We start from the raw sequence: 14,128 nt of genomic DNA, 5'->3' as shown, positions 1-14,128 counted from the left end.
GATATTTTCCAAATTCTAATTTTCACTTGAAAGCTCTACTTTTATCATTGGGAACAAGCACTAAAAAGTTGTCTTCCTTGAAGTGACAGGCTCATTTGGAGAAAATGTATGCCAAATAGCCAAGATGGCATAATATTTTTTGTCATTTATTCTCTTAAGTAAAACCAGTGAGAAAAGTGAATTTCAGTTCATAAGTCACTTGCATAAGTGCTCTTCCCCAAGCTAACTACCATATGTCAATATGCAGAAGACATGCTTTATGTATACTTCTCATTTGTCACACAAAATATTAAAAAGGTATGTAATGGGTGGAAAGGTAAAAATATTAATAATTTTAGGGGCACCTGGGTGGTTCAGTAGGTTAAGCGTCCAACTTCGGCTCAGGTCATGATCACACGGTTTGTGGGCTCCAGCCCCGCGTCGGGCTCTGTGCTGACAGCTCAGAGCCTGGAGCTGCTTCAGATTCTGTGTCTCCCTCTCTCTCTGCCCCTCCCCTGCTCACACACATACACACTCTCTCTCTCAAAAATAAACAAACATTAAAAACATTTTAATTAATAATTTTACTGCTTCATCACGACATTTTAAAGTGAGCTGCCCTTTTTATTCCTTTATCTTTTTTCCTTTTATTTTATTTCATTTTATTGTTTTACTCTGCATGCACAGTGACAGGCAAGACACAAAGAGTGCTGGGCCAGTCGGGGGCCACGCCCTGATTCCTCACTGGGCACCACCATTGTCCTTCCTTCACTACTGTGAATATCAATGAAATGAAAATGACAAATTAGGAAAATTGTTTCTGTCTTGTGGACCCCCTGCAAGGGTCTTGGTGACCCCCAAGGATCTTCGAAAAACACCTTGGGAATCAGTGCTGAGAGCAGCTATATTTACTTTTCTTTTTAAAGAACTCTTTTTTGGAGATATCATTCAAAGGTTTGTAAAATGCTCTCTCAAATATCCCATGGAAAAAAACGAAAGCCAGTTCCATTTGTGGTACTATTTGCTTTACTTCTTGCAAAAGAAGAGGGGGGAGAGGAGAGGAATACGAAGCGGGTTGGCCCATGGGAGTGCACCAGGCATGTAAAGCCATCCATCATGTGTGTCATGGTGAGCAGACACAGTCCTGGGACTGCACAAAGGCAAATGGTGCTGGGAACTCAGGGCCCTCTGTCACCTTCCCCACACAGTCTCAATAGCCACGGAAGCCTACACACCACACACACACACACACACACACACACACACACACACACCACGGGCAGACAAGCCACATGTTTTGCCATGGCTAATTTCACACAACTTAAATGACAAGCCCGGCCATGGTTATACTTACACAATACAATCAGCACATCAAAGCCACACAAAAAGTCCCAATAGTCAAATACCACACCTTATTGTTCTCAAAACCTATTCACGCTATTTTATATTCACAGCTGGAGAATTTCAATGGCCACGTGCCCAATCATAGTTACACTCAAAGTAGCGGGATGGTACCAAAAAACACCTACTGGGTTGCCATGCAGCTATGTATGCATATTGTTCACAGATGAGAATGTGGACTTGGGAAACAGGACAACATGGGTTCAAGTTCAAGTTCTACCACTTACTAGTTCTGTAACCTTGGGTAAAGTATTTAACCTTCCTGAGCCTTAATTCCAGAAAATGGAGATAATTCCTACCTTGATGTGAGGATGACATAAACTAACGGGGCAAGTGCCAGCAGATGTGCTGGCCAGATGTGCCCAGGGATCCAGCTGTAACTGCTATGTATGGCTTTTGTCACCAGAGGGCACCAGGGCTCCAAGGTATCTGTAGTGGGTGCAGGGAAAGACCAGGCCCAAAAGGCCAGGATTCCTGGGAAGGAGTGCTGAGGCACACGCAGACAGGGAGGTGTGGGGACGCGTATGGGGAGGTGCAGCCTCTGAAACCCCAGATGCCAGCGAGGCCCAGGCCACCAGACTGTGCTGCCAGGTAAGATGGGCACCTCCTGGAGAGGATCCCGATCTCACCTGAGAAGGAAGATGGGCACTTACTACCAGGCCTCTTATTCCTACTTCACACACAATTAAAGCTCACAATACTATGACTGATAGTCACTACTTATAGCATTCTTGCCGAGGAATACTGCAGAAGCTGACGGCCCAGCTTACCCGGGTATGAAGTGGAAGAGCTGGGGTATGAGTGCAGGCATCCTGGCTTCAGAATCCCCACTCTAACCACCACTCCGCAGTGCTCTCTCAGGGACACCCGCCCCCCGCCCCCTGCTGGGACTCTGTCAGGACTCCTTGACCCCTGCGTCTGCTCTGGAGCTCAGCCGGACCCGGCTGACCCTTTCCCCTCTTCCAGCTTGCTCCCTGCCTGCTCACTGGGCCTGTGCGCTCACTGCTCACTCGCTCACTCGTAAGAGGCTTATCAGGAATGTGGGGGGGACAGATAAGGCGGGGTCTCGAATATAGCCTTATCCAGTTCCGCCACCCCCAGCTCCTGGGAGTTTGGGGAGTTGCCAGCAGATGGAGCCCCACCCACCCAGACAGCCATGCACCACCCACACCCAGAGCCTGGTGGCCTTCCCTGTGATGTCACAGCTCCCTGTGATGTCATAATTTGCAGTGACATCATTGCTCTGTCCCTCCTTCAAGTCTAAAGGGGCTCCTCAGATGGGAGTGGGGGAAGTGGAGCCAGACAGGACCCTAGCCAGGGTCCAGGTCAGCAGGAAAAGAGGGTGGTATTATAGGATCCACCTCAGGGTGGACGGCTATTTTTGGTATCGACTGCTTCACTTATAGCCAGCCCTCTTCCTGCCTTCTCAATCCAAAGAGGCTCTGGGTCCAGCAGGGGCAGGGGCAGTGGGGGAGAGGGGGTCTCTAGGCCCACTGCAGGGCTAGAGGCTCTGAACCAGCCCCCTGCTCCCTGCAGGGAGACATGATCCTGGTGAATAGGGGCCTTGCATCCCTTCCCTTGGAAAGTAGCCAGGCAGAGAGGGACTATAAGGATGGCCAGACAGATGGATATAGTCGGACCTGCCCTGACAGTCACACATGTCAACTTGTTGACACAGTTTACGTTCACAGCCCCTCACCGTCACGTGCCAACAGCCGTTCTGTCCCACAGCTATGCCCTGTGTGGCCCCAGGTGGCAACATGGCAATGTGGTGACCCACATCAACACACTGGCACAGGCACGTTGTCATACGTCCCATATGGGAGAGCAGGGGCCCTTTTCTCTCGTGGCTGCATTCTTAAAGATGAGCACAATTCCCAGCACATAGTAGATGTACACTCCTATGCTATGTGGTGTACAGGACCTGTAACTGGGGGGTGGGGGAGGATGGGCCTGAAGGAAAGCCATCCCTCCTACAGCCCCTCTTGACCTCTCCAGATCCAAGATGGGGGCATCGAGGAAGCATTACTGCTGCTTTCAGCATCACCTGTAGCCCCAACTTCAGTGATGGCCACTCCCCAGCTAATACCAGTGGCTGAAAGGCCTTGAGCTACGCAGGGGCACTGCTCCATCCCCTCCAGGCTTTTTTCCAGTGGTTTGGGACATTGGCACTCAAAAGTGGGTATTAGGAACGTGGGGTGGTCTAGATGTTGGGTATGCCTGAGCATTAGGCTCCGTGGGTATTGGGCACCTGGGTTCTGTGTATTGAGAACTCTGGGCTTTGGATTCTCTGCGGCGTTGGGAGCACTGGCCCCCTTGGCACTGGGAATTCTGGATTTGGGGAGCTCTAAGGTCTTTCAGAATCTGGGCTTTGTATGTTCTGGACATTGGGGCTACCACCCCCTCCCCGCTCCAGACAGGGCCAAAGCCAATGTTTCCAGTATTAAAGGCCTAATTTTACCTGGAGCTGCCAAATCCAGTCTGGCAGCCTGCTCTGAGCCCCATGGTTGGCACCTGCTGCCTCCATGGACTGGAACCCAAAACAGCCCCGCAGAATGGTCTGAGAGACACAGACCCCTGTGGAACCACACAGGCATCTCCTGGATCAGGAACCAATTTAACCTGTTCCCTTGCATTGGGGCAAGGCAAGGAAGGTGCCAGGCACTGACCACTGGACTCCAAGTTCAAGGGAGAAAGAATCCGAGAACAGAGCCCATGCAGGCCGCTCCCAGCAATGCTTCCCGGTTTCTGAGGCTGGGACTCAAGGAGGTGGAGACCAATCGTCAGGCCAGGCTGCAACCCAAACAGTGTCCACCCTCCTCCAGTGTCTCAGCAGGGCCCCTCTGCACCCCTCCACCAAGTGCCTAATGCCACCAGCTCCTTCAGTGCCCTCCAGAAGTGGCCCGAGTCTGGCCTTATCCCTATTTCCACAGACATACACCTAAGCCAACTCTGTGTCCCAACACGGGCCCTAATCCTATAGGCTGATGACAACAAAGGAGGAAACCAGCCAGCACTGGGGGATCTGACTCTGGGTTCAGCCTTCGCAGGAAATAGCACTGTAACTAGAGGCTTGGGAGACACACCTTAGCCCACAGTGGGTGGGGCCCAGCCAGCTGCCTGCCCTCTTGCTGCCCTGCCCCAGGAAGAAGCAGGTCAGCAGGTCGTCTGTCCCCATTAGTCCTCCTCCTGTTTGTCCTAGGCGTGATCCCCCTATTCTCCTGATGGTGGCCCAGGCTAGCCATGTTCTTCCCACCCTGTGGGCCAGCTGCCCAGGGCCAGGAGCTCACAGCCAGCAATGAAGGCCATCCCAGTTCTGACCTGGGCTGGGCCCAGACCTGCCTCCCTTGGGGCCTCATTCTAGTTGGGAGGGGAAAAAAAAAAAAAAAAAAAAAAAAGCTGCTCTTGTCCCTGTCTCATGGAGCCAGCTTTTCCAATCAAAATCTTTCTCAAGTTCCTCCTTGGGTCTCAACTAACTGTATGGCTGCCTGAAGTCTTTTCTAGATCAAGGGGGGTAAAATACATACATCCATGAATCTATATGCATACAAATATATTTTGTGTTATGTCATCTCATAACACAAAAACCCTCATGGGAAAATCTCTAACTTCCCCAAACACCCCAGGGAATATCTTTTCCCCGTAACCCATGGACTAAGGTGCTAAACTGCCTCCTTGCCTCTGGATTAATCTCCTATCTTCCTGATGAGTCCTTAGAGAGCTGACCCTGAGCACCCCACCCTCCCCTGCCCCCAGCTCCAGGGCCTGAGGGCCTCCTGGGGTCAGCTCTGAGTATCCCAGACATACCTCCCTTCATATGAATGCCTCAGTGTGAGCTAGGAAGCCCCAGTTTCCGTGGACCATAATAATCATCAGAAATTTCACTCGGTGCCCTCTTCCCTCAGTCTACTGCTTCAAGGGAGAAGGAAGCCATCGCCCTGCTCTCTCACACACTTCCTTGTTCCCACTCCCTACCTGGGGACCTCTTCCTGCCTTCCCTGTGTGGTGGCCCTTTTTGACAAGCCTCAGGGGAGAGGGTGGGAGAGAGAGGCCAGAAACAGAATGTATGTCCTAGGCAGGAGGGCCGAGAAGAGCTTGGCTTAGATGTGCCGAGGCCCTGGAGCTGGACACACACCTACCACTGCACAGAGCAGCGCACATACAGTCACTTCTCCTCAAACACAGATCCACCTACACAAATCCACAGGGTAAGGGGACGCAGACACAACATACTGCCGAAGTTGAGACACATTTGTGTGTGTGCGTGCACACACGCACACATGCACACATACACACACACCTGCAATTCATTCATAGGAGAATATAACTAACTCCCAAACATGCTATACCTGTTAGGTTTAGGAACAAAGTAAAAATGCAAATAATCTTATGATGAGATAAAGCGTCTCTTCAGATCTGATGACGTCTCCAATGTAAATAGGTTGTAAATTCTGAACCTGGGGTCCTGGGGAAAGTTTGTGAAATGAACTGTGTTTGGTCTGAGAGCGCTCCTGTCTACAGGAAGTGTCTGTGCCTGATACCTATTATCTTGCTCAGTGTCTCTGATTGTAAATTAATAAAGTGGAATCTCACTTGTGTGACTTGGTGTGTGTGCATCAGCTTCTTGGAGGCTGACTGTCCCCAGGAAACAAATAAAACCAGTTTCCTGACCAGATAACAGTGAGGAACAGACTCGGGGTGCAGACTGCTCCAGGCTGGGCTGCTTCAGAGTAGATGTCCCACTCAGGCTGGGGCAACACCTGTTCCCTGACAGCCAGTACTAACTGGTGGCTCTCACAAGGTAAGGAAACTTTCCACCAACTGCTAGGCATTGTTGCCCAGAGGCAGCCTGGAGCAAGGTGTTCTATATATAAGGACATGCATTACCTCAGGTCATCCTCTCCATTTCACAGGGGTGGAAACTGAGCTTCAGCAGACTCCTTTTGGCAAAGTCTCCTTTACCGGGTATTGGAACCCAGGTCTGTCTCCCCAGGGAAGGAGTAAGGGGCCCAGGCTGGTGTCTGCAGCCCCCTAACACAAGCAGCAGAGTAGGGCTGACCAAACCAGCGGTCAAAGGAGTGTCCCTGGAGGAAGGATTACCCCGAGACCTCCAGTTCTAAGGATTAGGACCCAGGTCTTACCCAGCTGTGCCCACAGTCCCTGGAGGCACCGCTCCAAAGGGAATGGAATTTGCTCTGATTTCTCCCTGGGGGCAACGCAGGCGCAGAAGACCAGGGGCCTAGAGGGCCAACTCCAGCCCCAGCCCCCCAAAGTGCCCCAGGCCTCCTGGCTTCATTCCAGCCTAGCCGAAGGGGGCGACGACATCTGCTTCCTCCAAGGGCCCCAGCTGGAGGGCAGCAAGGCAAGGGCGGAGAAGGGGGCTCCTTTGTGGAGCCCACTCCCAGGGGTTCCTGGGGATCAATCATCTGAAAGCTGGAGAGACTTGTAATTTTATTCCCTGGGAGGAGGAGCCTGAGAAGTCGGCCAGTGGGGTGGGGGGGAAACGGGGGATGGGGGGGTGGGGAGAGCGGCCAGGGGAGCTGTTCAGGGAGGGGAGGGACTTGGCTAGGTCTCGCAAGCCTTCTCCACTCTCCAAACTTTCACCAAACTCTTGGCCCCCGCCTCTCCGAAACCAAAACACAACAAGCTCAGGAGGAGCCGCGAGCGGCGCGGCGGGGCGGGCGGACTCGCGGCGGCACTGAGCCTCGGGAGGCTGATGCAACTTTCCCTTTAAGAAAGCCACCTGGGCGCACCGCGGTGTGGACCCAGCACGCCTGGGCCGGGGGCTGCAGCATGGTAAGGGGGCTTGGGGAAGGGGGCGCTGCGGCCTGCGCCTCTGTCCATCCTGCCGTCGGTCTGGGTTTGGTATCTCCGTGGGGCTAAGCCCCAGGACCAGAGGGCGTGAGTGAGTGAGTGAGTGTGTGGTGTGTATGTGTATGATCGCGCTTGCACGCGGGCATCGGTGGGTAAGAGTGTGGGTGCACGCACGGGGTTGTCTGTCTCGCCGCAAAGATCGGGGGTAGGTGCGCGCGTCTGGGTGTCACCGCTGTCACCAAGGAGCTGAAGCAGGCGAGAACGGGGGGGGGGCGCGCTCCCGAAGGTGGGGGGCGCTGCGTGNCGGCTGCCGCTCCATCTCCTGGCACTGCTGGCCAGCCTGGCTGCCTATCTGGCTACTCCAGCCGGCCTGCCTTCCTATCTGCCCGCCCACCCACCGGCCAGGTTTGGGTTCCCGCGCGCCCGCGGGTCCCGGGAAGCCGCACCAGGGGGTCCCGACGCCCTCGGGATCTTTGTCAGCGGCTCCTGGCCACGGCTTTGGGAAGGCACTACGGCCGTGGAGTTATTTTGGGGCTGCNGGCGGGGACCCAGGCGCCCCGGTACTTTTCCACCGCTGGGGCCGGGGGCGGGGCCGCCGCCTCCACACCAGCTGAGAAGCCCACACGTGGCGGCTGATGTAACACCGCCCCCCAACACCTCGCACCCCGATTAAATCGGACGCACCCGGCTTCGAGGAATCGGGGTGCTATGGAAGGTACCGCAGTTCCAAAAGCGACCGCGCCCCTGCCTGCCGGCCGGGGGCCTCCTAGCAGTCGGCCGGCTGCTTCTTAAAGGAGCCGCGCCCCCTTTCGGGCCTGCTCTCCGCAGACCACGCCCCCTCCCTGGTCACTCTTAAAGGAGCCGCGTCCACAGCTCTCTGACAGCTCCGGCACAAAGCCTTGGGTCTATTTGCTGAAACAAGCTTGATGCTGCTGCTGCTGCTAGAAAATAAAGGTTGGGGTGGAGGGGGCGCGAGGAATCGAAAAGGAAAGAAGGACCTCAAGAGTCCAAAGTGAGAGAGCATCAGAAGGTTTGAGAATAGTGGGTGAGGGAACTGGCTCTGGGAAGGGACTAATGGGTGGCACTGAGCATGCCCAAGTTTTTCCAAGGACCGCAGAGAAAACGCCCCCTTATTCGGCCTGCACTGCGACTGTCGCGTTACCTGATCAGTGCCCAGCCCTGGGGACACAGAAGAATCACACCTTTGCCCTGGAAGATCTCTCCAGCTTATGGGAAGCCAGATTTGGACACAGAACCGTGTCTCAACACTACATGTGGCGAACGTGTTAATCAGATGTACACAGCGTGCTTTAGGGGTACTGTGAAAAGGGGACTGCAACTGGAGGAGGGAGGAAGGCTTCTTGAACATAACGCTATTGGGACAGGTTTTGAAGGTGGGTAGGATATATGCAGATGGAAATGGGGACAAGGATGCTGGAGGAAGACGAAATCGCGTGAACAGACATGGAGACAAGAACCTTTGGGAATACTGAACCAATGAACCAATGAACCACATGGCCGCAGGTGGCTGCAAGCAGCCGACCTGGGCTCCAGGCAAAGCTAGAAGCCCCCCCTGGCTCCTACAGCCCCATCCACTCCCTCCATCACAGTGAACAGAGGTTATACTTCCTCCTCTTCCTTCTCTTTCTCCTAAACTATGAGGTCCTTGAAGGCAGAGAAAGAGCCTGTAACCTTTCCATTCCCAGAGAGGATGTGCCGGCTGGGTCAGATGCACCCTTACAATTGATTGATAGCCCTATTTGAAGAGAAGGAAATACTGAGCAGAGACTGTAAAGATAACCAGGTCCTGTGACTGCCCTCTCACCGGCAACTCACACCCAGCTCACCCTCTGCCCACTCTAAACCTGCAGGGCCCCAGCACTCCTGTCCCTGGGCCTGGCACTGGCTTCTTCCTGTTGCGGCAGCAGAAACCAGAGACCCCCTCCTTGTCCCTCACCTCCTGTCCAAATTCATCATCAAGTCCTACCAATGTTACCTTCTGTATTTTCCCAGCTCTGTGCACCTCTCCCTACCCATCACCACTTTCTTGGTCCAAGCCCCCTCACTCCCGGCCTGACCTCCTCCTGACTGTCTTCTCTTCCACTAACCCCTTCCTCCAGTCCTTTCTCCACACTGTATCTAGGGTGATGTTTTCAAAATGCACATTCTACCAATTGTTCCTGCCAGGTGCAACTCTGTCTTAAAGACTTTGATTACTGCCATTGCTCTTGGGATAAAAACCAAAATCCAGGCCCCAAAGGCCCTGACCCTGCTTATCTGTCCACCTTCATCTTTGGCCACTTTCTCCCTGGCTATCTGAGCCCCAGCTTCAGGGTCTTTGCACATATTATTTCATTTGCTTGACTCTCTCTTCCTTTTCTCTTCCTCATGATTGTCACCTTGCTTAAATAAGTTCCTCTGGCTCTTAAACATCGCTTCTTCAGGAAAGCCCTCTGTGACTCTCAGCCGAGGCCAGATCCCCCTGCTGTAGACTCTCATAGAAGGATCTTTCTTTGTCACACCCTTTATCTCAGTGTGTGATTGTATTTGTGTCACAAGTTTCCCTTTTTCCCCCTAGCTTGTAAGATGCAGGAAGGCAGAGACTGATGAGTTCTTACTGCCCAGCACAGGTCGGGCCCAGAGCATGCCTGAAATAAATATTTGTGGAATAAATATATTGAATTGTGGCCAGCCTTAAATGCCTGCTAAACAATCTAGGCCATATCCTGTTGGCTGTGGAGAACGATGGGCGGGAATCAGGGCTTTAGGGCTTTGGGAAGATTAATGGACTGGAGGGGAGGAAAACGTGGAGGACTTGTAGATGAATCCAAAATTAAGCAGGGACTTCAGAACTTACAAGGGAAGTATTACTAGCCCCATCTTCCAGACTGAGAAAACCAGGGCTCAGAGAAGTTTAAGTAACTCTCTGTTACTTAACAGTCACATACATGTGTGAGTGACAGAACCAGAATTCTAGCCCAGTTCTACCAGGTCCCAGAGCCCAAGCTTTTCATCACATGCTAAACTAACTACTTGCCAGTGATGGTCCAGAAGTAGCAAAGCTTTACACCCAACTCATTCATTCTCCTGGAGGCCAGTACCAAGCAGTCTTTTCGTCACCAGTCTGTAAACACTGTGAGCACAGGGACTGTATTTGCGGTCAGTGCTCAGGAATAACCTGATTGAGAACGTTCTGTAGCCTAAGTTTCTGGGCAGAGTGTCCTCAGTTTACTTACCTCACCAGGGGCTATAATAATTACCAACCCATGAGTTGGCTTTCAATTATGCCATCTGCTATTATTACTATCGTCATTATTACTGTCATTATTATTCGTTGGCTGAAGAGGGACAGCTTTGGGGAAGTCAGATCTAGAGTTTCCGGCTTAGGGAGGCATGCGTGAGTGAAGAAGACAAGGGTATGATCTTCTAAGGGAACACACTGCTCCCCTTCTTCTCCTCACTGCTCCCAGAAGACCAAAGTCATGAGCGGGGACCTCTTTAGGAGGTCACTGAGAGGCAGAGAGGCCAGCCTCGGTGACTGACAAAAGGGAAATGGTTACAAGTCACAACTGCGCCTGCCCTTGCCTTGGGGAGATGGCTGTGGAGTACACTGAGTGGCCAGGGCGAGGTCCTAAGGAAGCCATTGGTTGATTTTCATAGGCAAGGAGTTTCTTTCTCATCTCTTCTGGCCTTCCAAAAGATTCCTGGGCCTGTAGGCGAGAGGTGGTCCTTGACAGGTGGCTGTGGGCCCAGAGGCTGAGCCCAGTCCCTCCTGGGACAGGCCCCATAGAGGTTGAACCTCCTTGTCCACCTGACCCAGGGTTTTCTTCCCATGATAGAGTTCTTGGAGGCCCCCTGAAGGTTGATTCCTCTCCTGAGGCCTGTCAAAAACTACCTCCTCTTCCATCTGTGTCTGACATGAAACCTGTGTACACCAGCACAGCCGTGTGGCCACTCCTTCCATTTGTCTGCTGCCTCCTGCAGCTCTTCACGTTGCCTCTCAGATGCTTTCTGCTAGATCTCTGGCTGACCTGGACCATCATCCAGTGCGTCAGTCTTACCTGTTGCCCTTCAATTCAATTCAACCAAGACTTGCTGCAAGCCAGTCCTGGGCTAGGTGCTGACACGGGAGGTAAATGAAACACAGACCCAACCCTCGGGCGAATTCAGACTCTTGGTTGACGGACATAAGCAAATAAGTCTAATATGAGTTGATAAGGACACTAGTATAAATCTGCTTAAGAAAGAAAAGGCATGAGCAAATAAGTCTAATACGAGTGATAAGGACCCTAGTATAAATCTGCTTAAAAAAAGAAAGGAAGAAGCACTTTGTTCACTCTGGTTGGGGAAAGTGCCAGGGAAGGCTACAGAGAGGAGGTGACATTTAAGCATGGATTTACAGTATTTTCCCGGGTGAGCAGGAGGGAAGATGTTGCAGAGGATAGCCTGAGCGAGGGCAGGGCCGTGTGCCTGCCCGCGGTGTGCTCGGTGTTTGCAGACCTTATGGTCTAGGTTGGTGACACAGCAGCATGCCCAGCCGCCCCGGAGCCCAAGCCGACTGGCACCAGGAGGAGGGACTGTCCTGGCTGTCCGGCTGGGGTGAGGTTGGCCAGTGTGTGCTGATGCAAGCTGACTCCCCTTCAGGAGAAAGGTTGAAGTCATTCACACAGACGATGAAGGAATTGGACTCTGTCCCAGTTCTGTGTTCGTTTTTTTATCTTTTATAGAATTGGGCATCTGGAGAGTTAAAAATAGACCTTTGCCCATTGGGACGGGAAGCGTGGAGACCAAGGGATCCAGGGGAAGGGCTGGAAAAAGGGCTAGGAAAGAGCAGATCCAGGGTCATCCAGAAAGAAGCGAGGCGGGAAATGGCCTGGCAGAAGGTGGGCCACCCTGGGAGGGAAGCAAGGGCCTGCCAGCTGGTGGTCTGGGCCCTGCACTACCTGTCCTGGAGAGACCTGACAGTCACGCTTGTCCCTGGTCCTGCCCTCATCTTCCCGGGCCAGCTTCCCACCCTATTCTCTGCTCTCTCCACAGCTCTTGCGGTCTGTGGTCTGAAAGGTGCTGGAAGCAGAGCCTGTGAGTGGGGTCTAGGACTCCACAGCCCCCCAACCTCCTGCTGCCATGGTAGGAAAAGGTGCCAAAGCAATGCTGGTGAGTACAGGGACCGGACTGCAGGGAGGAGGGGGTGGGGGCGTCGTGAGCACCGCCTGCTCTGGGAACTTTTGCCAGCTGCTTGCCATGACTGGAGGGCCTAGGAGGCTTTTTGGGGCACCGCCAAGGCTCCTGAGTACTCAGGCTATCCCAGGCTCCAAGCAGGCAGCCCCTTACCCAACAGGTTAGATGGTGGTGTGGCTCTGAGCCTGTAGTAGGGCAGATTCTGCCACAGAGCCCACACAGGCATGGCAGGAGGCAGAAGCACACTCCCCGTCCTCATCACCAGAGATGCTCTGGAGAGGCTGCAGTCTGTCCCACTGGGAGGACAGTGGGACACCCAGGACTGTCACATGGTTGGCTCCCTAGCACCCGACCCCCACTCTGTGCTCTGCCTGCCTCAGGGGATGTCCTGTATGCCCTGAAGACAGGGTCTTCAGGCCCTGTCTGGCTTTTCTCTACTCCCCCAGTTCCTTCTCACTCTGAAAAGTAACATAGAACGTTTCATTTTGAATTCTCTTCTGAGGCCTCAGAAAATTTCCTTCTCCCCCTTGAGGCCATGCCTCCCTTCCTTTGCCCACTGCCTCAGAGCACAGGAGAGGAGGTAGTGAGATGCCATGAGAAGCAGAGGGCAAGAGCAGGGCCTGGTCAGGGCTGGAAGGAGGAAGACTCAGTAATGGATGGAGGAGGTTGGCACTGGAGGCAGGAACTGGGGAAAGGATGTGCGATCCTGTCCCAGGAGCAGCGGCTGGATTTTTCCTCTCGGGATCTTGCCTCAGGGATGGACTAGACTGGGCAGCTGTCAGGGGAGGGAGCCAGTGACTGAGCACAGCCCCTTCCCTTGGCACTCTCTTGCCCACATCAATTCCTTCTGTTGCTTTTCTCATTCTGTTAAGAACTGATTGGCCTACCTTCTCTGCTTAGCTCCCTCCACCCCCTAAATAGGCTTTGTCTCTCACCGAAGATTTTTGGGACTCAGAGTACCTGGTCCAAAGGAATGGTTTGGGAGAGGGAGATGGGTGGTTTTTCTCCAGAGTAAGGACCCTCTATCTTGACCCGTTCTGAGCTTCCAGCATTCAGCCCCAAAGCCCTGCTCTGGCCTGGCTCCTACCTGGTTGGAATAACTCTGAATGAACCAAGCGTGTGAAGGTATTCCTGCGCCAGCCTGAGCTCCGGGTGCTCAGAAATGGGCAGAGAGGGAAGTCTTAGGACCTGAATGCTTGCTAGAGGTGGATGCTGTGATATGACCAGAAACGGTCTCCCTTTCCCAGAGAAGTCTTGGAATTGCCACGGGCCCGTCGTACAGAGGACATGGGGTGTGGCTCTGCCCCATCCTTCATGGAGGCTCTGAGCCCCACAAAACCGAAGAAGCCCTCTGAGTATCCCCTGGCAGCTCTTCCTTCTCTGAAGTGACCCTGAAAGGACCGTGGCAGGCAGGCAGTGGGACCATGCGGGCCACATAGGGAACATGAATCACAAAGTCCCATGATCCCTGCCAGGAGCCTAGCTTCCCGGACTCTCTCGGCTCTGCCTGCCGCTCTGCCTGCCGCTCTGCCTGCCGGGCCCGCGCCTGTCTGAGGAAGGGAATGCTGCCTTGGGACGCTGTTCCCAGCCCCAGGATGTGCCTAAAGATAGCTGGGGCTTGGTTTCCTCCATGCCCTCTGCCCTTTGGCTTCTGCCCGCCACTGCTGCGTTTGAGGCCCATAACATCTGTCCCCTGGGCTCCACCCCCACCCCCACCCCCACAGTGGCTGCTAGAGATTCTGTTCCCACCTCTTTT

General features: G+C 53.5%; 1 protein-coding gene across 2 annotated transcripts in view; it reads left to right on the top strand.

Annotated features, from left to right (window-relative positions):
* The first annotated feature begins 7,128 nt into the window (after positions 1-7,128).
* Positions 7,129-14,128, top strand: part of SLC6A9 (solute carrier family 6 member 9) — a 31,574-nt gene continuing 24,574 nt past the window's right edge. For both annotated transcript variants that reach the window (XM_077752059.1, XM_077752057.1), the window contains exons 1-2: positions 7,129-7,176; positions 12,232-12,348. Coding sequence is in view for 1 of the 2 variants with exons in the window: in XM_077752057.1 (XP_077608183.1) it covers positions 12,319-12,348 (30 nt within the window). In the remaining variant the exon portion in view is untranslated. The remainder of the gene's footprint in view (positions 7,177-12,231; positions 12,349-14,128) is intronic.

This window comes from Crocuta crocuta, unplaced genomic scaffold, assembly GCF_008692635.1.
Source record: "Crocuta crocuta isolate KB4526 unplaced genomic scaffold, BGI_CrCroc_1.0 scaffold367, whole genome shotgun sequence".
Taxonomy (NCBI): domain Eukaryota; kingdom Metazoa; phylum Chordata; class Mammalia; order Carnivora; family Hyaenidae; genus Crocuta; species Crocuta crocuta.
Note: the sequence above shows the minus strand (reverse complement) of the source record. Positions and strands in the feature narration are given on the sequence as shown.